Source organism: Medicago truncatula, chromosome 4 (genome assembly GCF_003473485.1).
Source record: "Medicago truncatula cultivar Jemalong A17 chromosome 4, MtrunA17r5.0-ANR, whole genome shotgun sequence".
NCBI lineage: Eukaryota > Viridiplantae > Streptophyta > Magnoliopsida > Fabales > Fabaceae > Medicago > Medicago truncatula.
The window spans coordinates 59,228,182-59,255,822 of record NC_053045.1 but is presented as its reverse complement, the minus strand read 5'-3'; the positions used below and the strand labels follow the sequence as shown (position 1 = coordinate 59,255,822).

The following is a 27,641-nucleotide window of genomic DNA, read 5'->3' as shown; positions in this document are numbered from 1 at the left end:
GGAATACCAATTAGAATGTTTCGTCTACGAAGTGAAGTCGGACATATGTTTTAATACGACTTCTTCCAAATATTATGTTGATGAAGGAGGTCATGGGCCTATGAAAATAATTATTATCATCCTTTTTGCATTATAAATTGCAGTATAATACAAGGTTTTGGGCCATAAGTAAAACAAAACACATCTAAATCCAAACCGAAAGAATTTTTGTTTTTCTTATATTCTGTTCTTTCTATCCACAAAGACAATTTTCTCATTCACTTTCACTTTCACTTTCAAGTGTTCCCCGACAAAGATTCTGTTTCATCACCAACCAATCCAACACATGTATGCAACGGAGATTCTCTCCATGTTCGCCGTTCACGGCTTCGATGTGGTCCCCACCACCATCACTAACTCCTTCAAAAACTCAGCTTTCACAATACCCACCAATGTCAACTTGCCCAAACCTCTGACACTTTGTCGTTGCACCGTTGACTCTAAGTCCATCGGCGATGATGTTTTCTCCGTCACACCCCCCAACAAGTGTGGCGTTGATTATCTTGGTGAAAGCACTAAGGGTGATTTGAATGTTAAGCTTGAACAGCTTGAGGCTTTTGGTAAATTTTTAAACTCTCATTATTTTACTACACTTTCAAACTTTTAACTATTGCTTGTGTTCATGTATGTTTACTTTGCTTTGTATCATGATGAACATGTCTTATTTTTTGTTTAGCTTATTGGAATAGGATATTGAACCGTTATTTTGGGTTTGTATGGCTTGAATTGATAATAGAGTTTAATGGAGATACACTGACTGACTGTGTAAAATTGTTTTACAACGACATTCAATGAGAAGTAATGATATTTCCATGTAGGCTGATTTTGTAACCATGATTGAAAGATAATGGTAAAATGCCGCATTCTGATTGGACGTCAGTGTAAACCTCGTTTGCAATGATTGTGTATATTTATTATGTATTTTGTCGTTTTCAAATATTTGTATAGAAAATTGTGAATACCATATGAAGTTTTCATGTTTTTTTAATATTTTTTACTAATAATTATGGAATCGTTACCTTCCTTATTTTGTAATTATTTTTTAAAAGTCGGAAATGTTTTCTCAAACTAAACAGACCTCAATCTTCTCACCATAACATCGTGCGCTACTACATTGAATATGGTTTTCATAAATTTATGCCAACAAGTAAAATATTGGTCTCTTACCTTGTAGGAATTGGCGATGCTGCATTTGAAGGTCCGATCGAGGAAGTGGCTAGAATAGAGGCTAGAGAGGCAGAAGATTTGCTAAAAGACTTGGGCATTCCGGTGGAGTATTTTTGCTTACTAGTGCCTTTTCTAGTTTGTTCATGTTTTTTTTATTGAAAGATTCTACCTTAGATTTACTAAACGTATTTAAACAATCCATCTAATTTTTTAAATTGCATAGGCCGCTCCCACTTTAAATATCTCCCGAGGTCCTTCGTTTTTTGTGAACAAAAACATAGATAGGTGTTTGCATAGGTTTCATAAACGTTTTTGCTTTATCGTTGAAACCCTAGCAGATAAGTCATTTTTTCTTCATGCAAATGTCAATATCAACCTTACTAGTTCTTTCGTCGCTTCTCATTTTCTTAATCTTGTTATTGTTTCTGAGTATCAGAGTATCACTCTGATTTTGTTGCCTTCAATTTGTGCGCTTTCAGCCTTCTCCGTTAGGATTTTGACTAGGGTGTAGTTTCATGTACAGATATACAATAAGTAAAACTCACTGTTTTGTGTCCTCATGCAGAGCCCCTCTTCATCTAGAAATTCACCTCGTGGAATATTCTGCACCCGTACGTTGAATCTGAGGTCAATTAGTGCCATTGGATATGACATGGACTATACCCTTGTCCATTATAATGTGATGGTACGTCTCTTTATCACATATCTTATAGTTTATATGAGTTATATAAATTTAATTACCAACTGTGCAGATGTAATTTCTTTGTTCAATTTTCGATTGTGTCACATGCGACATTCATAAACAAAATTTTAATGTAGGAATTTTATTCTCATTAATTCTATGACGTTCTTTTGTTCTTACATTTTACTGCTCTAAAAAATACTAATTGTTTATCCCTTGCTCTTTGCTTGAAGTGTTTATTATTGTATGTTGAAATCATTGCCATGGTACTTTGAATCATAAAAATATAAAGTATGAAAGAGGTTATTTATTGTTGTGTTACCTGGAACTATAGGCTTGGGAAGGGCGTGCTTATGACTATTGCATGGAAAACCTTAAGAATATGGGCTTCCCCGTTGATGGACTTGCATTTGATCCTGACCTGGTAATATGTTCTCTCTGGCAAGATGAAGACATCTGTAAATCCAATCCATGTTATCTATTGTTTATTCGAGTGATCTTTGATTCTATTGTAAATTGTTCAGGTAATTAGAGGCCTTGTGATAGACAAAGAGAGAGGCAACTTGGTTAAAGCTGACCGATTTGGTTATGTAAAAAGAGCCATGCATGGCACCAAAATGTTATCTACTCGAGCTGTTAGGTAAGTCTCAGGCCTTGTAATTTCAATTTCTGATTATGAAAATCTATGCAGAGTCACTCACTTGTTACATGACATTCTGCACTAATTTCTCAAGACATACATCACTAGGATATCAACAGAGTGCATCCAAGAATAATAAATATGTAATTTTTTTGAAAACCAGTGCTTCATTCAAATAGCCAAAACAATAGAGTCAATGTTTCACCTAAGGTTTCTGTTTTGCACCGAAAGTTCATCTTCTGAAACAACCATAGATTTGTGCATTGTACATTTGCACGTGGACATGGATAATGCACTGTTCATTGATTGAATGTCTTGCAGCAAAACATTCACTTTGATGTATGTATACACTAATAGTCATGCGCCTGTACTCACACACATTAATAGCTTAGTAGATGTCATTTATAGAAAATTGGTGTGTAGTGCTACTGAATTTTGTATGCAATGGAAGTGAGATGTATGGAAGAGAACTGGTGGACCTGCGAAAGGAGAGTCAATGGGAGTTTCTCAACACACTGTTCTCTGTGTCTGAAGCAGTGGCCTACATGCAGGTATGTTGCAATTACTAGTGAAACCTCTAAACTTTCAGCAACAGAGATATATTCTGCTAGAATGTTTATTTTGCACTAGTATTCACATCTTAGTTTATGTGGCTTCTTCTTATCTCAACAAGGGGTAGTGGGTTGTGTTGGTGTCATAAATTTGAGCATCACTAGCTATGCAAGTGTCAATTCCCCTTGTTGAATATTACGTTGCCAACTACATGTTCCAAATTTCTAGTAGATATTGGATGGAATCCACGAGGGAGTTAAGAAATATTATGATAGGAAGCATTTTATAAGGATGATTCCTTTCATTTAATTTAATCATGTGTGATTATATTATAATGAGACTATATCGATGATATATAATTTATTTCAGATGGTTGACAGATTGGATGATGGGACCATACCGGCAGATCTTGGTCCCCTTGATTATAAAGGTCTTTACAAGGTAATGTGGTGCAAAAGTTTCTGTTTACATCAAATTTGATCAGCGGTTTTTTTACTTTACCTATGGCACAACTTTCAGGCTGTTGGAAAAGCTCTTTTCTGGGCTCATGTTGAAGGTCGTCTTAAGGTCAACACATTCTTCTTGTCGTTTTGGCTGTTAAGTTTTAATGTTGTTCTTTATTTACACCAAATGACTTAAGAAATATTATGCAGAGCGAGATCATGTCTAAGCCTGAACAGTTTGTGGAGCCTGATCCAGAGTTACCTTTGGCACTTTTGGATCAGAAGGAGGTATTACCTCTAATGCTTTAATTTTTGCATAGCATGTGATGCCCTTATAATCCTTACTCTGTTATCTTCATGAAAACAGGCTGGAAAAAAACTTGTCCTTATTACCAACTCCGACTTTCACTACACAGACAAAATGATGAGGCATTCTTTTAATAGATTTCTTCCAAATGATATGGGTTGGCGAGATCTTTTTGACATTGTAAGTTGATATAAGTTACTTCTTCAATAAAAATGAACTCTCTTGACATTGGAGTGTTGACAAATGATCTATATCCTCTTCATTATCTTCGCCATTAACAACCCTGTCTTATTCTGAAATAATCCTCTCATAAATGGATGTGGCACTTTTCCATGGACAGGTAATTGTGTCAGCAAGAAAACCAGAGTTCTTCCAAACATCAAGCCCCATGTATGAAGTGGTGACAGGCGAGGGTCTAATGCGTCCATGCTTCAAGGCTCAACCTGGTAATTTGGATTCTTACTCATTTATTTATTTTCTCTAGGTATAAGAAAAAATTATCTCCGGAGGATTGTGGGTATGCCCGGTTTAGGGCTACCTCTCAAAAGGCTCTGATTCTATCATGAAATAAAGAAGATAAGCAAGACATATGCATAAAACCATGTGTTTCAAATACACAACAGAGATCCTTTACATAGATTTAGTACATTAAATACAAAGAATAACGGAAATAATTCCATGATATTTTTTTTTGTCCATCATTCTCTTTGTTTTGTGACTGTATATGGACTTCTTGATTTCACTTGGCAACTACCTACTCAGAGAACAATACCATCTTTACTGATTCTCTTTCATTAGAAGTAAAGAAGTATCAAACCCTTGAGGAAAAACCATGAAAAATAATATTCCATTTTAAATAGTACTTTTTTCGTCACGATAAACTGAAATTGAGTAAAAATTGAAACAAAAGGCATAATAAACAAATGACAAACAAAAAACATCTGATCTAGAAACACATCATAGCTACCATTTTATAAATTCCCATAAGAATGCTAACAATAACTGTCATTTCTCAATCATGATTGACGAAGTTCATACAGAGAAGTATCCTATCCTATAAATAAACAAAATAAGTAAAAAAGAACATAGAACAAAACCTACCTATAATGTAATAATCAGTAAAATAAACATATACTGATCCAACCTAATAAGGATAGCGAATTCTAGGATATTGCAGAAATGAAACAATCAACACGAAACCACGACCTTTGGCTCAGAAATAAAACCAAAACTTAAAGAGGTGAAAATCAAATGAAATTGTAACCGGAACGGGTGGGAGCACAAATTGGATATGGTGCTGGCGCATATTGGAGAGAGAGTGTTAAACGTGAGCGCTATTGAATCAAAGATGCTTGTTCTTTTGTGTCTATTACTAAATGGCGGGGGATTTATAAACCAATTTATTAACCTCTGAGATTCTGTGTAAATAATGGAATTTAAGAACAAATCTTACAAATCGACAAGATTGAAGATACACCTTCAAAGAGTTAGAGAGCGTGCAAATCGATGAGATTAGAGACAGAGAGCAGGCATCGAACACGAGGAACAGAGAGAGTGAAGATCGACAGAGACCAAGATTGAATGTTGGAGACGGAGAGCGAGCGTCGGAGACAGAGAGAGAGCATCAGAAACAAAGAGTGTTGATTACTAGATCCGAGACAAAGGTGCATCAAGCTCTCGATGGGAGATGAAACTTGACAAGCGATAGAGATAAAACACAGAGAGCTGAAAATGAGACAACATAGATGAATGTCACAAAGAGCGGAACACAAATAGCCAGTGACCAAAGAGTAAAAAAAGGTATTTTGGAATACCTCAATTAATCAATTTTGAAATTACAACATCGTTATGCTGGTGTCGAACCCAGTTTGGTTAGGTTGGGGGAGATTGAATCAAACCAACCAACCACTGGGGACCCGGCAAACAAAGTTGAATAAAAATTGTAGATAAACATCCCCTTTTTCACATTTTGGTGATACTTTCTCTTCTGGGGATTCTTACAGTATGACAGAGGCACCGATGAAGGAAGGATGAGGAAAAATGTGTTAGCTGTTGCCTTAGGTTCCAACAATTTTTTCTGCTTTACGTTGCTGATTTTTGTTTTGGTGTGGACCCTCAAGCTGTGCCTTTTCATGTGAAGTGTAATTTAATTGCTTTATCAATATTTATTTTGGTTTGTAGCTTTGAAGCTGTTTTGATCATTGTGTAAATGTGTTGTTCTCAGTAAGAGAGACATGCATAAAACCGTGTACATCAACTACTCAGCAGAAGCCCTTTATAGTCTTAAGAAAATAAATACTGAGAATAACGGATATAATTACATAATACTCCCTCCGTCTCAAAATATAAGCAAATTTTACTTTTTAGGTTCATTCAATTAATGATGTATGTGGTCTATAATATAGACCACATACATCATTAATTGAATGAACCTAAAAAGTAAAATTTGCTTATATTTTAAAACGGAGGGAGTATTTTACTACTAATTATAAGATATTTTCCTTATTTACACAATTCTATTTTATTTCCACATTTTTGCTCATTTTCCAGTTCTGATATGACTTAACTTGGATAGTATAATTCATGACATTAGAAGAAGAGATTAATTTTGATGCACTATACTTTCAACCAAATACAAACCATCATTTGTATGATGTTTTAGGTATATATGATTAAAGTCAAATATTTCTAATGATTTGGCGATTATGATTGATTGGTAGTGTAAAAAATCTTCACACTGCCGATGCATATCAATTAAATTTTTAGAAGAATCATTTAACTTGGTATTTTTATTATTACCCATTGCTATACCACAGTAATATCTTGTGTCTGCTGCTACCTCTTCCTTTAGAGAGCCACCGATGCAAATAAGAAAAGCACTGTTGATATTTTTATGATGCATTAATAATTTCCAAAAACTTAGTTCTGAATCTTTTAGGGTTGAGCAGATCTGATTGCAAAATAATAATCGAATTGTTTATGTCATGGTAACATATAGCAGAAATGCAAAATCGCTACATTTTCTTTAAAATTTATCGTTATACAACTCAAACAACCACCATGCTAGTTTTGAATAAGGATAATTGAACCACTAATTTTACTATGATTATTGTGCTTTGCCGTCTTCTGCAGGTGGTCTGTACTCGGGGGGAAGTGCACAAATGGTTGAAAATTCTCTAGGAATCCACGGAGATGAGATTTTGTATGTTGGTGACCATATTTACACTGATGTCAGTCAATCCAAAGTCCATTTGCGATGGCGAACAGCGTTGATTTGTAGAGAACTTGAAGATGAGGTTAGTACAATCAGTTTGCATTGGGCTCATTTGTTACTAAAGAAATTTCTCAAGCAACTTTAATTTTTTATATTTTAAAAAAAAAATGATATACCTTTTTATGAGGAAAAAATCATATGATTGTTTGTTGAACTATGTATCAAGAAAATATGGTGCCTTTGCTGGATCTAACTGTGATTTGTCCTTGTACTTCCGTAAATGTTAAAACTACAGTACAGTGCCTTGATTCGTTGCCGAGGTGATAGAGAATCATTGGTAGAGCTTATAAATCAAAAGGAAGTTGTGGGAGATCTCTTTAACCAACTTCGACTGGCTCTGCAAAGGCGAAGCAAAGACCGTCCTGCTCAAGTAAGTTTTGGTCCTATAATCCTATTGCATATGCTACTGTATATGCTTTATTATTAGGCACTTAAGTATTTTCTCGAGTTCTATTGAATCCCATATATAAGACTAAATTAGTCCTTGAGTAATCTTCACCTCTTGAGTTAGCTTAAGGTGTTGAGTTAAGCCAAATGGTTAAATTCTTAGATTGTATCAAAGTCTATATTAGATACACCATTGGGCCATCTTAATTTGTCCATGTTTCTGATGACCAATCCTTGTTGGGAGGGTGTGTTAAGGTCTCTCCGCCACTCACATTTTTCCATGCTTCAAATGTCCTGTCCTAAACGTGAAAGGATGTGTTGAGATGCCATATCGACTATATATATGACCAGATTATTCCTTATAAGGCTTGGGTAATCCTTATCGCTAGAGCTAAGCTTTTGGTGTTTAAGTTTGGCCTAAAATCCAAATTCTAAGAAATTCTTATGATGGTACATAGTACCGATATGGTCAAATTTGATCTTATTTTGTTGCCTCATTTGATTCCCCTTGACCTTCCTAATCTAATTATGATCGTTGAATAGTATCATTAATCTTTTGAAGACATCTCTAGTAATTACTCATTAATCTTAGTGTGTTATTAACTTGTGATATCATTAGGTTTGTAACTTGTTGAATTTTTGGAAGCAGCCTTCCATTTCTTTAAAATGTTTTCCAACCAAGCTTCTCATGCTCGCAGTACTCAGTTAATTCATATCTTATATCCCTGGGCTACCTTATTTGACTTCTTCGTTATCAATTTGGAGGAGGCATTAAATATATACATTGTTTTAATTTTTTAAAGCTATCCAGATAGGACTCCTAATTAGCATATATTATTTAAACACCAATAGTAAGGTTTCGTTGTACTTAAAGACCCTTGCAGCAACTAACATGGATGATGAAGACCTCACTGAAAGTATGCAAAAGCTACTTATTGTTATGCAACGTTTGGATGAGAAAATTGCTCCAATGTTGGAGGCGGATGGGGAGCTCTTCAATTCAAGGTAAGTTCAAAGAGTAGAGCTTTTTCATTTGAAAACCAGCCTGTACTCGATCTATTGATTTCTACCACATGGATATATATTTAAACCGAGTAAATTAATATATTAATATTTCTACCAAGAGTGTTTGTGTTTAACTTGGCTCAATTGCCTGCATTAGGTGGGGATTTCTATCCCGCGCTGGACTGTGGGATAAAAGTCATTTGATGAGACAAATTGAGAAGTAGGTGCTTTCATTTTGATGTCCATGATCTTATTTTATCATTTAACACTTTTGATATTGAACTGTTTAAATTAATTATCGCAGATATGCTGATATTTATACGTCTAGGGTATCAAACTTTTTATATTATACACCCTTCATGTATTTCCGCTCTCAGGAACAGGTATTTGAACAACCTTTTCCTTACCTTGTTATTTATAGCCATAAAGCTTTAGGTCATTATTCGGGTTTTGAATTGACTTTGATACGTTTCTTTGTGCTCTGCAGAACCTCGCGCACGATTCATACACACACTATTGTTCACAAATGAATAATGAACTTTCTTCCAACGGAAAAATGGAAGAAAGGTGAGGAGGATAAATATCAGAAATAAAATTCTGCTGTTGACATTATAAGCAGATGTATCATTGTAACAGTATTTTATACTGTGATGATGATGATGCCATGTATTATTTAAGCTGATGTCAAGTCCTCAAATAACTGAAGTAGCATTTTTTTTCTCTCCCTTTGGCCTGGTTATAGGAGAGCAGAGAACCAAGCAAAAAGGGAAATTTATATGATGTGACCACATCACAATTTGGCAAAACATTATGGGAATTTGCCAACCAAATTTGTATCCTGTATTTGGCAAAACATTCCTACAATCATGAAAGATGTTAAGCAATTTGTAAACCCTTTGGGAGCATGAATATCAAAACATAGAACTGGCAGTAATTCGAAAACTTTTAATGTTATATGTTTCATTATGTTTTTTTGTGGCTTTGGATGAAGCTATGTTAAGATATAAATGTTGAATAAAAATTTATGTGTTTGGAACAAAGATCATTAGGGATCCAGACGCCAATGCAATTCTTTCAAGGAAATGTGAACTTCAAGACAATGTTGTCGTTTCTACCTTCAACTCCAAGAAGCAACAATAAAAATGGAGTAACCTAACCTGCAATGGTGTTATATTATATTTTTCAGGACTACCACTTCAAAGAAAAAAGTTTAAACAAATTGAAAAATGATTTTAGTTTTATTAGTGGCATCAATAGTTAGAGACAAGTGTTTTTTTTTAGGGGTTTAGAGACAAATGTTAATCAGTACCCTTAAAACATGACTTAAGGGATAAGAAAATAAAAATTATTAAAACTCCCAAGATTTTTCTTAAATTTCAGGATTTCTTAACAAATATTTCGAATGAATTGATTAGTACTGTGCTAGTTGTCAAGATGTTTGAAATTGGAATAAAATATCTAAATTAAACTGATCAATATTATTCATATGGAGAGTAAAAAAAGATTTTAAAACTGGTTTTGATTAGCCTAGAAGAATCGGTTGAAAGATATAATGTGTTATTCAGATTGGAGGAGTATTGCAAGTATGTTCTCGTACTCGAAGACATCAATGATTAGTTACTTCACATGTTGTTTGAAGGGAATCATTGTGCAAATGTACTTCAAAAAATGTCAGCTACTTGCAGAACTGAACATCTCAATATCTTATCTTCACCAGTCGAGTCCAGTCTTTAGGCACCTATATGTACACATTCTAAAAATATAAACTAATTTTGTGTCGTCCAAAGGTGAACTTCCGAAAATATAGGTTTTTTTTAGTAGCAAAGACATAAAGATGGGTCCTTTTTGGCATTCTTTTCAAAGCCTATTTTAAAACCATTTTTGTTCAAAACCAGTTATAGACCAGTTCTGTTTTAGTCAAAATGGTTTTACTAAAAAGGTCTAATTTGGTTACCCGAATTTTAATAGTTATTATTATTTGGATAGTAACAAGTTCAAAACATGAACCCTAGTTAAGGATACATATCATATATGAGTGATTTTTTATGGAGGCTCAAAGTGACTGCTTCACAAAAGGAGTTTCATTGTTGATGACGCTTGTAAAATCACTAAAATGTAGTCATCATTGAACTAAATTTTGGATTAAAATATTATCAAATACAGAACGTCAACCCAAATAACATCTCTGAAACAGCCCTAAAAGCCAAACTCCTATTTTAGGCTCCACTGCTCCAGCAATTTAATGATTATGAAGCATGAAGCACAAATATCAAATGAATGTGAAAAAATCAGTCCATTAATATTTAAATTTTATACTGTTTGTTCTATTACCTAGTATTATCATTAGAATACAACCTTGCATTTTCTTATGGTATGATGCATGCCAAAACTTTTTGCAGGGCAACCTGGTGGAGGCAACAAGTGACTTTCATTATAGTTAATAGAAACAAGACAAAGACCATGCGGTGGCAGATAATAGCAGTATTTTGCAAGCTCCTTGCGATCGCGACTCGCCAAAATATGTGGAACAATGTCAGGAGGGGTTGCCTCCTTTCCAATTTGAAGCAACAAAGCGACCTGAAAATGCAAACAGATATATGTCATTGCTATCAACTGTACAGCAATAACTTTTTTACATGAATTTGGCACAGAAGATTGAATACCATGTTTCGGACTTGTCTATACAAGAAGCCCGAGCCTTCAACTTCTAGCTGCAAAAGAGCTCCCTGCACATTGATATTGAAGTGATCAGCATTAGAGTATTCTTAGTTTCCAAAAATAAACCAAGAAGATATAAACACAGTAAATTTAGTGCAAAATACTAATAATGTTCGCAGCAGTATGGAAAAACTTTAAATATGAACTCGTTAAGTACCATTTCTTTCACATCAAATCGGAAAATATGCTTCACTGGATCCGGTATGCGATCATTGTGAGATGCATTTTCAAAAGCAGTGAAATCATGCTTCCCAATAAAATATCTTGCAGCTTCTCTCATAGCAGCACTATTGAGTTTATACATATTATGATAAGCAAAATGGCGCTGGAACGGGTCCATGATGGTATCACTGTAAATCTTGTAATGATAAATCTTACTTTTTACAGAAAACCGAGCATGAAATTCAGCTGATGCAGGGCTGATCTCTCTAACTCGTATATCAGAAGGAAGAAGACCGTTCAAAGCAGCGTGAACGCTATCCAAATTGTCGTAATTAAATGGTGTAAGAAAATGTGCAACCTACAGTCACAATAAGTTATAAAATTTTAATCCAATGTTTACCACTTGAAAGCTGAAATTGCACACAAAAGGAATTACAAGATCTGACCTGACCCCAAGCATGGACTCCTGCATCAGTCCTGCTTGCACCAACCAACTGGAGATCCTTCCTTTGAAGCTTTGTTGCTCTAATTAAAGCTTTTTCTACGGCGCATTGTACAGTAGGGGGGGACTCCTGATATTGCCAGCCTGAAAACACAGTCACGGGTCAAAATAATGGAGAAAAAGAAAGAATTCAACTATTTAACTTAGTTTTTATTCATTAAATGCTGGAAAACTACACCTTTCTATATGGATCAAGAGTCAATGCAGGGATTTGGTATTTTTTTATGGTACACTATTAGATCAAGCTGAAAACTTAATTCAATAGTTTGAGACTTTGAGCTTTATCCAACTAGGATTTGGTATTTTTAAGTAAGGACAAACTCGTGCGAACTTACATAAGACTCAAAACAGACAATGCCCCAAAAAAAAGGGTGTTGGAAACTTAAGGTTGGAATAAGAGTGAAAGCAAAAAACATTTAAAAAAACATTTTTCTCAAAGTAATTAGGTCTATAGAATGAGAAGAATCAAAACCCCATGATTACAATGGTTTGAGATTGTTGAAAGAAACAGAAAATTGAAGATACGCAATATGCAAGCAGTATCGGGAAAAACCCACATAGAAAAGATAGAACATTTGATAAGAGTTTATAAAGCGTGACACCACTCACTTTACAAGTTGGTTTTGTAAGGTGAGTTACACCGAATATAAAAATTTAATATGGTATTAGAGCCTATCGATAGGGTCATCCACCGTTTATTTATGAGCAATATAAAAACCTAATAAGCAGTGAAAGGATTTCAAGTATTATAAGGCTACAATTATTTTAATTTTGTTTTAAAAGAAATGAGTGTCCCTCTGATATTGTGATTAGGTAGCAAATAATAGTGAAAAAAGTATAACAGAAAATGAATTCGAAACCCAAAGACATAATTAATGAGCCAGAAACAAGATAATTAATGAGTGATATGAAAATGTTTGTATAATGGAACAAGGAAGTGAAAATGAAAAGAGAAAAATGATGATTGCCTGCATATCGGGTTCCATCGTAAGACAAAAGGAGGCGCCACTTATAGCCATCTTGGTTGGGCTTCACTTCCACAACATCACTTGCTGCAGAATTCAACTACAAAAAAAGAAAAGAAAAGTGTTATTATGATGAAAAAGAGTGAAGAAGAGAAAGAGAAAAGAGGGTTCATTCATTCATACATACAGATAGAAGGGAAGTTGGAGATGGAATGGGAGTAACCACTGATGATGTTGCTGCTGCTAATGCCAAACTCATCATCTCTCACTATCAAATAATACAATACGCCTACTTCTTCTTTATCCACACCAAACTCATTCAAACAAAAAATATGGGCAATGCTTTCTTGAATCATTTGTTACAACCATAATTTTACAAGAAAAAAAAATATTAGACACAAAAATTAAAATAATAGAGAGAAAATTGTCATTAAAGTTATAAAAAAATATTATATAAATATCATTTTTATTTTATTATAAATATACAAAATAATACATTAACACTATCAAAATGACTAAGTAAATTGTTAAGTTATATATTAAAAATTACATAAGTTTATTTTTCAAAATTTTAAAAATTTCTTTTGTTCAATAAATACTTAATATTTATGAAATCCTTAGTCCATTTTGTTGTTACTTTTTAAAAATGATTTGATTGGAAGAATATGATAGATATAAATTAATTCCAATTGATAATTGATGAAAACGTAATATTTTGTAGAGAAAAAGAAAAAAAACAGCAACTACGTTGTCGTCGGGAGATAGCAACAGTTTCAGAGAAATTGAGCTCTTTCATTGGCGACGGACATTCTCCATTCTGTCGTTTAGGTTTCTCTCTTCATTTCCCCTTTTCTTTCATTCCTTATTTTCCCTCTCTTTTATTCACGTTTAGGGTTTTACCTTTTTTTTCTTTTTCCCCTCTCTTTAAAATCGCTTAATTCTCACATTGGCAATGCTTTTCTCGCTTAAAGATTCAATTTTTATCACAAATTTTCATTACCCATTATGTTCTATTTCCTCTATATCAATTTCAATTTTGTCATTTCATACTCAATTACACTTCACAATTTTGGGCATTTTTGCAATTATTTGTTCACAATGCAAAATGCAATGCTACTACCCATTTTATATTTCACTTCTGATTGCTACATTTTTTTTATTTTATTTTAAAAAATTAATTTTTTTGTACTATTACTTGATAGGCCATGGCTGCTACAGCTACAAAGAAAGTTATAGCTATATGTCAATCAAGAGGTGAATTTGTAACCAATATAGATGGATCAATGTCTTACAATGGTGGTGATGCTTATGCAATTGACATTGATCAGGAGACAAGTTTGTCTGATTTTAAGTCTGAAATTGCCGAAACATTTAACTGCAATGTAAGCACCATGAACATCAAGTACTTCCTTCCTGGAAACAAGAAAACACTCATTACAGTGTCAAAAGACAAGGATTTACAGCGAATGGTTAGTTTTCTTGGAGATGCTAGCACTGTTGATGTGTTTGTTATAAATGAGGAAGTGGTGGCTCGGAACACATCCAACATGCCTGCTAGTAGGTAGTTATTCACAAGTTCTTTTGTTTTATGATTACTTATGTTCATTTTAATATACTTCCTTTGCTATTGTTAGATATCATATAGTTTAAATTGGTCGGTAATTGTAGAAATAGCTGCGTCGATATGATGTTAGAGAGTTGAACTTGTAACATTTTTCTTTTTGAACCACATTTTACAGCATGGTTAACAGTATCTTACATCATTGCTAACATCTAGTGGTGTGTATCTGTTTTGAAGACGAATCCCTGTTTGAGTCTTGATTTATTATGATGAATCCTGATTCACTGTGATGAGATTCACGATTCGGAAAGTAGGTCTTTTGATTCACGATTTGAATCTTGATTTGATAACCATGTTTTACACTTGTCATCTGGATATCATGGTTGTGACCAAAATGAATGACCATAGCGTATATCATGGTTCATATCTTACGATACATGTGAGATTCCCAAGTTCTTCTGTTTTATAATTCCTTATATTCATTTTAATATGGTTCCTTTGCTATCGATAGGCATCATGGAGTTTATATTGCCCTGTATAATTGCAGAAATATATTTTTGTATATGATATTAGATGGTTGAACATTTTTCTTTTCAAACCATATTTTACAGCATGGTTCATATCTTACGATACATGTGAGTTATATATTGGTTTGATACAAAAATAAACTCAATTGATATGAATATCTGCATCTGTCTATTTTGAGTCTTGGTTTATTGTGATGAATCCCAACTCACTATGATGAGATTCACGATTTGGGAAGCAGGTCTTTCAATTCACGATTTGAATCTCGATTTGATAACTATGTTTTATGGTTGTTTCCATATAAAAATCTGACCTAGCGTTGTCGTGGTTGTGACCAAAATGAATGGCCATAGCATATGTTAGACATTGGCCCTCTTTTTGATGAAAAAAAGTGCTTGTGTATAAGTTATTCGTTCTTTCATAATTTATTCTGTAGAGCTTATGGAAATAAATTGAAAACAGCTTATGGACACATTTCAAGTGCTTATGCCAGTCAATAAGATAAAAAAAGTCAATCCAACTGGGTCCAATTTAGATTCATATCTTTTACATGTGAATTGTTTGGAAAATTTTATAGAACATTTGGTAATGCAGGTCAAGCAGAACAACTGTGTCAGAAGCTGTTGTTCCTGTTGTTATCCCTATTAATGTAGCAGCCATTGATGCTGAGCAATGCATTGATCAAGTTGAAGTGGATGTAGCTAATGAAGCCCCTGCACAATCTCTTTGTTCTGGGGCCAATGATGACAAGCGTCAAAGAGCGGCACAGCAGTGGGAAAATACTATCACTGGTGTAGACCAAAGGTTTAATAGTTTTAGTGAATTCCGAGAGGCATTGCATAAATACTCCATTGCTCATGGTTTTGCGTACAGATATAAAAAAAATGATAGTCATCGTGTCACGGTCAAATGTAAATCTCAAGGCTGTCCCTGGAGAATATATGCGTCTAAGTTGTCAACCACTCAGTTGATTTGCATCAAGAAAATGACCAGAGATCATACTTGTGAAGGATCTGCTGTCAAAGCTGGGTATCGAGCAACTAGAGGCTGGGTGGGAAATATTATAAAAGAGAAATTGAAAGCTTCACCCAATTACAGGCCAAAGGATATCGCAGACGACATAAAGCGCGAGTATGGGATTCAGTTAAATTATTCTCAAGCATGGCGTGCAAAAGAAATTGCTAGAGAGCAACTCCAAGGCTCTTATAAGGAGGCATATACTCAATTGCCATTCTTTTGCGAGAAGATAAAAGAGACTAACCCGGGGAGTTTTGCAACATTCACGACAAAAGAGGACTCAAGTTTCCATCGTCTTTTTGTATCATTTCATGCCTCAATAACTGGTTTCCGGCAAGCCTGTCGCCCTCTCATTTTCCTCGACAGTATTCTTTTAAACTCAAAGTATCAAGGGGAATTATTGGCTGCAACTTCTGTCGATGGAAATGATGGCATTTTTCCCGTAGCCTTTGCTGTTGTAGATGCCGAAACTGAAGACAACTGGCATTGGTTTCTTCAGGAGCTGAAATCAGCTTTATCGACATCTGAACAGATTACATTTGTTGCAGATTTTCAGAATGGGTTAAAAAAATCACTGTCTGAGATATTTGAAAACTGCTACCACGGCTATTGTTTACGTCACCTTGCTGACAAACTGAACAAGGACTTAAAGGGACAATTATCTCATGAGGCCAGACGTTTCATGGTTAATGATTTTTATGCTGCTGCTTACGCATCCAAACTGGAGATTTTTGAACGTAGTATTGAGAATATAAAAGGTATTTCTCCTGAAGCATACAACTGGGTCATACAAAGTGAGCCAGAGCACTGGTCCAATGCATTCTTCAATGGAGCTAGGTATAATCTTATGACATCGAATTTTGGGCAGCAATTTTATAGTTGGGTGTCAGAGGCGAACGAGTTGCCAATCACTCAAATGATTGATGTATTACGAGGTAACATGATGGAAACAATTAGCACACGACGAGAAAAGTCTAATCAATGGATAACAAAATTGACACCATCCAAAGAGGAAATTATCCAAAAGGAAACATCAGACGCTCGCTCGCTACAAGTGTTGCTTTCACAAGGTACCACATTTGAAGTCTGTGGACAATCTGTTGAAATTGTTGATATTGATAATTGGGATTGTAGCTGCAAGGGATGGAAACTTACTGGCCTTCCTTGCTGCCATGCTATTGCTGTCTTTGAATGTGTTGGCAGGGACCTATATGATTATTGTTCCAGATACTTGACAGTTGATAATTACAGATTAACATATACAGAACCAATTCACGCTCTGCCGGATATTGACAAACCAGTCCAGGTTGAATCGGCTATGGAAGTTGTTACTGTAACCCCTCCACCAACTAAGCGCCCTCCTGGTCGGCCAAAATCAAAGCAGGTTGAATCGATAGACCTAATTAAACGTCAGCTTCAATGTGGTAAATGCAAGGGACTTGGCCACAATCGGAAGACATGCAAACTTTCATAGTTTTGCTTCATAGTAAGTCTCTCTCTCCCTCAATATATATATATATATATATATATATATATAATATGCACTAGGGCGAGGTTTCTATGTATTTGCTTCCAGTTGTGTGTGCATATTTTCATGTATTTTTATAGCTTTCAATTTTCAAAGTAACTACGCACCAGCCCACAGTCAGGCACTGGAGACGAGACTGACACAAAACAAGTAGATATTGATAATAATTTGAGAAAGTTGAAGTGATTGATGTAACCATGTGTGTGTAGGTGTTTGACAGTGATATGCGTCGTAACTAGACACGCCTTCGATCTGAAGTGTTAGTGCTACATAGTTAGTTACATGGGCCATCCATTTGAACTCAAGTGAGGATTTCTGGATATGCATATAGATTATATTATTTCCTGACTCCATTAGCCGTTGTACTTGCTATGTCTTCGTATAAGACATTCTGTTATGCATCCCAAATTTGAGAGTATGTTTGATGTTTGATACTATAGCAGTGAGTTTGTAGCTACTGTCTCAAATGTTTTACCATCCCATGTAGTCTGCATGATTATTTTTACCAGCAAGCAACAATGACAAAGTTTCTGATTCTGAAACATTTTGCTTGACACAGGGAATCTTCAATGAAGCAAGATGCAAATATTTGAGCTATTTCCAACCATGATAGAGAATGGCTATGGAGAAACGTTTTAGTGGTTGTATGGATATTTTGTTTAAGTAGTCTCCAAATTCACGTGCTTCCAACTTAGAGATTAGTTAGCTTTTCTTTTCTTGTTTTACTCTATCAGTTAGTTATTGTTATCCGGTAGAGAACAAATCACTTCATCTGGCAAACTAGATCTGTTTTTGTGTTTAGATAGATTCTGTGTGTAGGCTTATGTTGCCATTTTCTAGTTATTTAAATTTATTGATTGGATCACTGCGGTTCGAATGATATATATTTTAGAGATATTTCATGATGATATAAGAATAGTTTCTCCTGGTTGGAGGCAGCAGATGTAGCTTTTGTTTAATCCATTTGCATGACCAATTGACCATGATGATTTAGCAAAATATTCTTCCCTTTTGGTTTTGATGATGATTCTGGCGAAGTGCTTACACACACTATGCTGTAGAAGTTTGTATGCTGATGCGATTAATGTGTTTCTGTTATCCATCCAAGGGCTCGTTTTGGAGTTTATTTGCTTGCTTACATTGTCTTTTATGTCTTATTCTTAGCCATGTTACATTGTCAATTGTCATGGTTTAAAGGGAGAAAAACTATTTCTAGGTGGAAATAAGATTATTTTGCCTTTTCATGTTTGATCTGTCAATACTACGACAGCATCTTTGTGATTTATCACCATTTAAAAATAAAAAGAAAGAAACACATAAGAAATCATATGGCGGTGGTGGTAAGGATAGAAATGGAAGGATCTAAAGCAATCGATGCTTACATCAAGCAGGTAAATTGGAACTTGTTCTAATTTCTTCCTTTTAATCAAATCATCAAATCAAATAAACGGTGCATTTTTGTTCCAAGACATCAACGTTATTTATAGTTATGACACGTATAAGCTAACTTGGAAACCGCAGCATCAAAACCAAAATAAAGCCAGTAATTAAACATGCTTGTTTCTATATAACTGACACGTAAAATTCAAAATCTCTCTAACTTGCCACGTTGCATGTTTACCTGCCACCATGTCCCTCAACTCACTTTTATAAACTCCCAACCTCTCTCATAATCATAATCCAATCCAATCCAATTCGAACATTCTCTCACACTCTAATTCTACATTACAATTTCTTTCTTTTTGTTGTTGTCACACAAATAAACACATGGTGATGGCTCCAAGGTTGGTTTTGGTAACAGTGTTGTTACTCTTTGTGTTTACTATTAACTGTAAATCCTCTAGTGTTGGTCACATTCCCTCAAATGAAGATGAAGGTCGTGATTTTCAAGATGTGAAAGCCAAGACCATGGAAACTGCAAACAAAGCATCAGAAACAGGAAAAGAAGGGAAAGAAGCCGCAGAGACATGGACTGAGTGGGCCAAAGAGAAAATCACCGAAGGCCTTGGCTTCAAAGACAAAGATAAGGACAGCACCACCACTGATAAAGCCTCTGAATATGCTTCAGACGCTGCACACAAAACCAAACACTATGCAGATGAAACTGCACACAAGTCCAAGGAAACTGCTCAAAAAGCCAGTGACCATGCCCATGATGCTGCTGAGAAAACCAAAGGCTATGCTTGGGATGCTTCTAAGAAAATCAGAGATTATGCCACTGATGCTTCTGAGAAGACCAAACATTATGCTGCTGACGAAAGCTATGCAGATGATGATGATGATGCAGAGGACAACAGAGACTTTGCCGGTGAAGCTATTCATAAGGCTGGAGAATACACAGGTAGTGCTGCACAGAAGGCCAAAGAATATGCTACTGATGCTGCTCAGAAGGCTGCACAGAAAGCCAAAGAATATGCCACTGGTGCAGCGCACAAGTCCAAAGAGTATGCAGGTGATGCTGCACAAAAAACCAAAGAGTATGCAGGTGATGCTACAGAGAAGACCAAAGAGTATGCAGGCGATGCTGCACAGAAAACCAAAGACTATGCTGGTGGTGCTACTCAGAAGAGCAAAGAGTATGCAACTGATGCAGCATACAAGTCTAAAGAGTATGCTGGTGATGCTGCACAGATGGCCAAAGATGCAGCATACAAGACCAAAGATTATGCAGGTGATGCAGCAGAGAAGACCAAAGATTATGGAAGTGATGCTGCACAGAAGGCAAAAGATGCAGCATACAAGACTAAAGACTATGCTGGTGATGCTGCCGAGAAGACCAAAGATGCAGCATACAAGACCAAAGATTATGCGGGTGATGCTACAGAAAAGACAAGAGAATATGCCAATGCTGCAGCATACAAGTCTAAAGACTATGCAGGTGATGCTGCAGAGAAGACCAAAGATGCAGCATATAAGACCAAAGACTATGCTGGTGAAGCTGCACAAAAAGCCAAAGATTATGCAGGTGATGCTGCTCACAATACTAGAGAGTATGCCAATGATGCAGCATACAAATCTAAAGACTATGCAGGTGATGCTGCTCAAAAAACCAAAGAGGCTTCTGAATATGCCAATGACACCACTCAGAAGACAGCAAAGTATGGAGCTGATACTGCTCAGAAAACCAAAAATAAAATCCAAGACGTTGCATCTGGTTTGTACTGTTCAAACTCTAATTTTGTTACTAACATTTCTAGTATGCGCATGGTAATATAGGGAAGAAAGAAAACCAAAAGTGCTTAAAGCAAAATATTTTGTTAGCTTTTTCTTCCTATTATGATAAAATATATAAAAGTCTATTAGCCAAAAGTGCTTATAGAAACATTGTGCCAAATATGCCAAGGAAAATAAAATGAAATAGCTAATATATTGAGGATTGAATGTTTGATGAGCAGGGACAGGAGAACACAGTGCAGAGAAGGCTAAAGAAGTGAAGGACACAGCAGCAGAGAAAGCAAGTAACATAGCAAATGCAGCCAAGGAAACCATAGCCTCAAACTATGAAGCTGCAAAGCAAAAATTGGGTGGACAACGCCGAGATCCTGAGCTTTAAGCTTCTCATGATGACATCTTCTATAGAAGAGAAGACCTTTCTTATGTGTGTGTATATATCATCATATATGGGAGTAGTAATCTTTTTCTTTGTTTTGTTGTTTGCTAGTGCTGTGTTTGGTCTCTCATGATAGCAACCACATAGCACAAGTCAGAACATTTTGTATCAAGTCGAATATGTTTTTGTTTCTTAAGAGCTTAAAAAATAATAGTCACCATTCCCCCTATATATACTCCAATTTGTATGAATAATTTATTTTTATGTACCAAAATATAATTAATTATGAATTTCATTTCTAAATTGTTAACATAATTTTTTTAAACATACATTCATTCAAATCTTTTTATATTGTATTCAGTTTCTTAGGACGCAAGTTAAGATTTTTTTTTTTTTGTTAATGTATTGTTTTGGTGTATCCAAAAATTTGATCACATTTTCATAGAAATATGGCGGGTATTTTTTTCTTTCAGGTTAGACATCTCATTTCTTAAATAGTCAATTTCTTTCTTAAAATTGTAAGTTTCATCAATTACCCCCTTGAAATTAACAAAACTTTAATTACCCCTTTAAATTTCACAACGTTGGTCAATTTACTCTCTCCGTCAAATTTTTCTGTTAGTAAACATGACGTTTTGCAAATACCCCTCTGAAGTTTTGCACTTATGTGCAAAATGCCCCTCAAATTTAAAAATTTATATTATTTTTTCTTAAAAACAAACAATTAATAGTTAAATATTAAAGATAACTATTAATTTTGGAATTTGGAAAAATTACATGCATATATACATCAAAAAGGCTTCAAAATGGAAAAAATATGTATTTTTTAAAGTGACAATAATGGGATGATTTATGGATTTAAATAGTTTGAGCAAATTGTTGAAGGAGTTAAAAGACTAAGATGGTGAAGGAGAAAATATAAATTTAAATCTGATTATTAATTTGTTTATAAACCTCTAAAAATAATAATTTGTTTATTAGAAATAACTATTATTTTCACTTTAAAAATACACGTTTTTCCCTATTTTGATGTATATATGTATGTAGTTTTTTCAAACTCCAAAATTAATAGTTAGCTTTAATATTTAACTATTAATTGTTTGTTTTTAAGAAAAAAATAATATAAATTTTTAAGTTTGGAGGCATTTTGCACATAAATGCAAAACTTCAGGGGGATATTTGCAAAACGTCATGTTCACTAACAGAAAAATTTGACGGAGAGGGTAAATTGACTAACGTTGTGAAATTTCAGGAGGTAATTGAAGTTTTGTTAATTTCAGAAGAGTAATTGATGAAACTTACAATTTAAGGGGAGAAATTAACTATTTACTCATATGGTTAGATATCTTTCTTTTAAATACTAACATACTCAAATTGTTAAATAACGTATCACGATGCACTTAGGATTTCGTGTAGATGTCAAAAGATGAAGACCATATTTATTATTTTTTGGTTGACATTTAATTATTATAGCAGTGTAACACTTGCTAATTACATCCCAAGTTAATTATTATTATGATATATGTTGTTTTTAGCTTATTTATAGTAAGCTTGAAATTCTCACAAAGAACATTCACCCATTTTACTCTAAAGCAAGAATTATAGTTGTATTACCTTTGTTTTTTTAGACAAAACAAGAAATATACTAGATAAAAATAAAAAGATACCATTAAACCTAACTCAGGTATAGTCCAATCGAGAATAAATTGTGACAAAACAAATATCATCCTTAATCAATCCCAACAAATTATCACGAGCATAACCTAGTGATATTACCGGGAGTTTTACATTCACCGCTTTTTAACTTAAAGAACATGTACTTGCATTTTCTATGCTGAGATTTTAGGTTTATATCATGGCTCCTTCAAAAAAAGGTTTATATCATGGTTGAAAATGTGTTGGGACACGACTATAAGTAGGTGTTGTGCATCTTTAATTCAGTTATTGTTCTTGACTTTATAAAAAAAAACGGAATCTCACAAGTATGTAAATTTATTTATATCTATTAGACACCTTCTTTGTAGGGATTGGATGATTAATTTACAACATATTTTATGTGAGGTTAACGTTGTAGCTTATTTTCTAACTAAGTGATATAGTCTTGTTATTTTGTATGAAACCCTTCCTGACATGATCCGTGTCTTTTTAGTATATACGTTGCATTTATTTAACCTTAGTTTGAGTCTTTTTTGTCTTTTCCTTTTTTTCTTCCTTCCCTTTTGTTATCAAAAAGAGAAAGACTAATATGTAAACTCTACTTACATGTCTTTGACATGTCATACAATTTCAATGTTAGAAAAAAATCAATAACATTTTTTTAGTTCTCTAAATTTTAAAGAGTTTCTTATCTCACCATATTTTATTTTAAGGATATAGAAGGATTGATATCTCGAGGCTTGCTAGAGAATGATTATATTAAAGCAATTTTTAAGTAGCAGAGAAAGAAAATATGAAACAAAGAAAATAAAAGTGTAGGAGGATGAATGTATAATGAAAATGCAAGCAACGAATCATTGGTAGTGGTCGAGAATGTGCTAACAAAATCAAAGGCAATGAGTCGAAATTTCTAAGTGAAATTGCAAAGAAGAATCATAAATTGGAATTCTAGTTAAGGATTGTGGTTCTTTTGTAAATTATAGATAAAACTCTGTTTTCTTTCTCTCTTTGACGAATTTAAGTTAAGGGTTAATGCAATTAAACTTAGAAAATTAAGTGTTTAAAGTTAAATATATTGAGTAATAATGTTTATTATACAACATCATATAAAGTTCACAAAAAAGAATATAGAGCCGAAAAAGATTGTGGTCCCCTTCTAAATATGTAGAGGGTTGGGGTTCAAATTTTGAGTTAATCACTTATTCATCTTAAGAGCTAATAGATTATTTAATAAAATAAGATTGGGGTCTCAGCTGATGATGTTTTCACTGTTCACTCATCCCCTCCAGATTTGCTGCTACCTCTGTTAAGGGCTGATGAAATAGGATCTTTGTATCTTAGGCTCTAGCTTCTCATCTTCTTTTTTCTTTGTCTGCTGTTTCTTTTAATTTGCTTTGTAACCAAAAAAAAAGATTACTTAATAAAATAGTGTAATTAATAAATAATAATAATAATAATAAATGACCGACTAAATCATGAAAAATATGTCTCCCATTAATTAACAAATGTGCATACGTACCCTTAAAAAAAAAAAAACACAAATGTGCATACGTCGTTCCTTCAAAAAAAAAAAAAGTGCACGTGTCGTTTTTTTGGTGTTGAAGAAATGTGCATATGTCGTTATAGGGGGTAGTTCAAGGGAATGACCATTCTAAATAAGTTACTGGTAAAAAAGACCGTTTGAATAACAAATACTAGTAACTTATTGATATCGCTTTGGTTTTAAGTATTTATTTGATATCTGCTTTGGTCCTTTCTATTAAAAAAATTCAAAAAAATATTAAGGTTTGTATTATTCATCTTTTTCCTTCTCCTTCCATCCTCTTCTTCACGATTTTCATCATCAACAATACACCAACCTAGATTTTTTTTTCATCATCTTCATCAACAACCCAATAAGGAGCAGCAACAACTACAATACATATATCATTTTTGCTTTTTAACAAAAAAAACATTAATTATGAATGAATTTGATTTCTTAAATGTATATAGTCAGTTTTATTTCTTTTTTGCCACTTTTATTTATATTTACTAGAAGTAAAGCAAAACAATTCCTTTAAAAAAAAAAAGAAGAAGAAGTAAAAACAATTGTGATTTTTTTCTTATCGACTATTTTTGTATAACACTTGAAATTTTTCTTCTTTATATGTGGCACATTCATAAAATTATTCTGGACTCCATCACTGTATTTAAGATGGCAATATAGTTTTAGAGAAATGATATTTGTACAATCATTTTTGTATAATTTTTGCACAACTTTCTCTCTCATATTTACATTATCTTCTTATTTCTCTCTTCCTTTTTCTGTCTCCATTGTTTTTGACCAATGAAAAGAGAGCACGACAAGGTTGTTCCAAAAATTATAGCAAGAAAGTTGTTAAAATATCATTTATTCATAGTTTTATGATAAGTTCATGCGGTTAATCAATACCGTATAGTTCAACTAATTTAAGCTAAAGTTAAATCTCGATAAAAGAGTAAAAAACTATAATAACAAATAACATATTAACATATTTTATTTAACAAAAGCTATCTTTTTAATCAATATCTAGAACTCCTTTTTCTTTTTCTTTTTCCTTCCTAAAAATTAATTATTTATGCTCGAGTCACACATGGGTGACTTGTGACCTCAAGAAACATGTGGTGCAGGTGGAGGTGGCCACCTAGAGCGAGATAAATATGTATTTGTTGGTTTTAACTGCTTGTTGGTTTTAAAAGGTGCGATGAGCACGTGCTTAATCCCCATGGCTTCTTGAACTTTTGAACTTTAGGTGAGCACCAACTTTAGTTGGTAACAATAACACAAACAAGACAACGCCACAAACACAACATATGGAACGAGATGGGTTGAGGGGCGGAGATTGAGACAAAACAAAACAAAATGTTTGAAGCTTCACTACTCCTCTCCCTTGAATGATGCCAAAAACTTATCCAAAGATTGTTCATTGTGGCCACAATTTGTTTGCAAGTTATTATTTCTTAATAGTGCCAACACATTGTAAATTTTTGTATATTGCCAATGGAACATGTTGGAATAGCAAGTGTGATTAAGAATCTTAAAGAAAAAATAGATGTTCAACACTATACAACTGAGAGAACCAATAAACTCTATGATTTAATTTTTTTTTTATTAAAATGTGGTGTCGAATTGCATTTGTGTGATTGTTTAATATAATGATCGTCAGACACTCACATAATCTAACAATGGTATCAGAGTTGATGGTTCGATTGATTTTATTTTATTATCACAAGTCTTCGTCTTTTCTGTCATGATGTTTATGGGGTGTAATCCCTTTTGATGGAGCAAGCAGCGACGATGCAAATATATATAGATGAAAAAAGATTTTTTTTGAGGGAAAACATATTCGTAAGAATCGATGATCTCATATATAAGGGAGAAATTGTTGGTACATCAAGTTGATCTCATATTTGACCACTTTAGTCACTATATATGTCAAAAAAATCACAGAAAGTTGTTCCAAGCTGACCATTTAGAAAGATCGATTTTATAAAAACACCATAGCACAAGTGTATACTTAACCAAACAAAGCTTGAACACACAAAAAAAACAAAGAGGCCGTGCACACAACAATACGATTTTGGTCTCACAACAGAGAAAGAAACAAACCAATCATTTTTAATTTCAATATATTTAACTTAAAGAAATGTTAACAAGTAACTTCGGGTTACTCTTTAAGAACCATAAATAGTAACTATTTATGAAAATATGCGTAATCCGTGTATTGAAAATTAAAATATTTGACTTTTTTAAATAATAATTGTTTATTTTAGAATATTTAAAGAGTACCCAAAGGCACCCATTAACAAGATCCTTAACTTAAAATTATACAAATGATAACTTATATTAGTTGAAGGTGTAAAACATTTTAAGCTGACATGTTTGTGATAAATGAGTTTGAATCTCAAAAGCTATTTTAGAGGAACATATATTTATACACTTAACAACTCAAAAATTTTTGCTAAAAAAAAAAAAAAACTCAAAAAATTATTATCTAAAACATTCTCTCAAACTCGTGATGCAACAACAAGAAAAATCGAGAGTTTGTCAAACAAAAAATGAAAAACATATTTGTCATAAAAACTAGTAACTGGGCCATACACTTTACGTATAAAGAAACGAGAAATTTGATGTTCGAAACTCATCCCCTATATATTATTGCTCTTACAACTATCAACTGAATTATACTTTTTGAATATCTGAAAAGATACTTAATTATATAAACTCCAAACATCTAATATTTTAATATTATCCTTCAAGCTAAAGTTTATTAAGTTTTAAACTAGTTTTAAACATATTCATACACTCAACAACTAAACAACATGAGTAATATATGACTCCAAACAAACTACAAACAACTTCCATAATTTAAAAATCAAATCTCTTTAAACAAAGAGAACTTTTTCACTTATTCATAAGTAAAATGTGGCTCATGTGTTTTGCACAGTGTCGTCCGACTCAGTGGCGGATCTTGAGTTTTTTTTCTTGGGGGTGCCATAACTTATGGAATATATACCAAATTGTTTCAAAGAATATCAAAAATCTTAACTGGTCTAGTGGTTTATTTTTGTTCGAATCCAATACACAGGTGAGGGTTCGACTCCCCCACAGGGTGAACTTGGATTCGAACATGCGACATTCTGACGAATCACGCACCCCATATCCACTGCGACCCAGAAAAACTTATGAACTTACATGCCATATATATATATATATATATATATATATATATATATATATATATAGAAAAACTAGGGGATGCCATGACACCTGCAGGTCATAGAGAAAATTCGCCACTGGTCCGACTATGACTAATGACTATTATTATTTTTTATCACCTACTAACGACTATTGTTATATTTTTTATTTAAGGAGACTATTGTTATATTATTATTATACTCAACTTTTATATAATGACCAAACACGTCTATAAAAAAATGTC

The 27,641-nt window shown here is 33.7% G+C and overlaps 4 protein-coding genes across 5 annotated transcripts; 3 read left to right on the top strand and 1 right to left on the bottom strand.

Annotated features, from left to right (window-relative positions):
- Positions 1-194: 194 nt before the first annotated feature.
- On the top strand, positions 195-9,468 carry LOC11444486 (5'-nucleotidase domain-containing protein 4). The gene is made up of 17 exons (XM_003609832.4): positions 195-599; positions 1,214-1,308; positions 1,772-1,891; positions 2,223-2,312; positions 2,413-2,528; positions 2,980-3,079; positions 3,450-3,521; positions 3,600-3,647; positions 3,734-3,811; positions 3,891-4,010; positions 4,171-4,276; positions 6,963-7,126; positions 7,340-7,474; positions 8,366-8,496; positions 8,654-8,716; positions 8,801-8,879; positions 8,984-9,468. The coding sequence occupies exons 1-17, from the start codon at positions 326-328 to the stop codon at positions 9,065-9,067; spliced, it is 1,875 nt and encodes a 624-aa protein (XP_003609880.1). The 5' UTR covers positions 195-325; the 3' UTR covers positions 9,068-9,468.
- Positions 9,469-10,618: 1,150 nt separating this feature from the next.
- On the bottom strand, positions 10,619-13,188 carry LOC11419568 (tRNA pseudouridine synthase A 1). The gene is made up of 6 exons (XM_003609831.4): positions 13,031-13,188; positions 12,847-12,943; positions 11,823-11,962; positions 11,372-11,734; positions 11,160-11,222; positions 10,619-11,073 (listed from the first exon to the last, which is right to left on the bottom strand). Exons 1-6 carry the CDS (start codon positions 13,103-13,105, stop codon positions 10,840-10,842), a joined length of 972 nt encoding a protein of 323 aa, XP_003609879.2. The 5' UTR covers positions 13,106-13,188; the 3' UTR covers positions 10,619-10,839.
- A 336-nt stretch (positions 13,189-13,524) lies between these two features.
- Positions 13,525-18,433, top strand: LOC112421268 (uncharacterized). Of its 2 annotated transcripts, XR_003011496.2 has the most exons (5): positions 13,525-13,671; positions 14,046-14,404; positions 15,524-17,432; positions 17,684-17,779; positions 18,034-18,433. XR_003011496.2 is itself a non-coding variant. In XM_024782221.2 (4 exons), exons 2-3 carry the CDS (start codon positions 14,049-14,051, stop codon positions 17,418-17,420), a joined length of 2,253 nt encoding a protein of 750 aa, XP_024637989.1. In that variant the 5' UTR covers positions 13,525-13,671; positions 14,046-14,048; the 3' UTR covers positions 17,421-17,432; positions 18,034-18,433. The 2 variants fall into 2 exon arrangements, 1 of the variants encoding a protein (XP_024637989.1); XM_024782221.2 differs by lacking the exon at positions 17,684-17,779.
- Positions 18,434-19,162: 729 nt separating this feature from the next.
- LOC11438219 (late embryogenesis abundant protein D-29) lies at positions 19,163-21,289 on the top strand. Its single transcript, XM_003609829.3, has 2 exons — positions 19,163-20,628; positions 20,870-21,289. The coding sequence occupies exons 1-2, from the start codon at positions 19,242-19,244 to the stop codon at positions 21,025-21,027; spliced, it is 1,545 nt and encodes a 514-aa protein (XP_003609877.1). The 5' UTR covers positions 19,163-19,241; the 3' UTR covers positions 21,028-21,289.
- Positions 21,290-27,641: the final 6,352 nt, after the last annotated feature.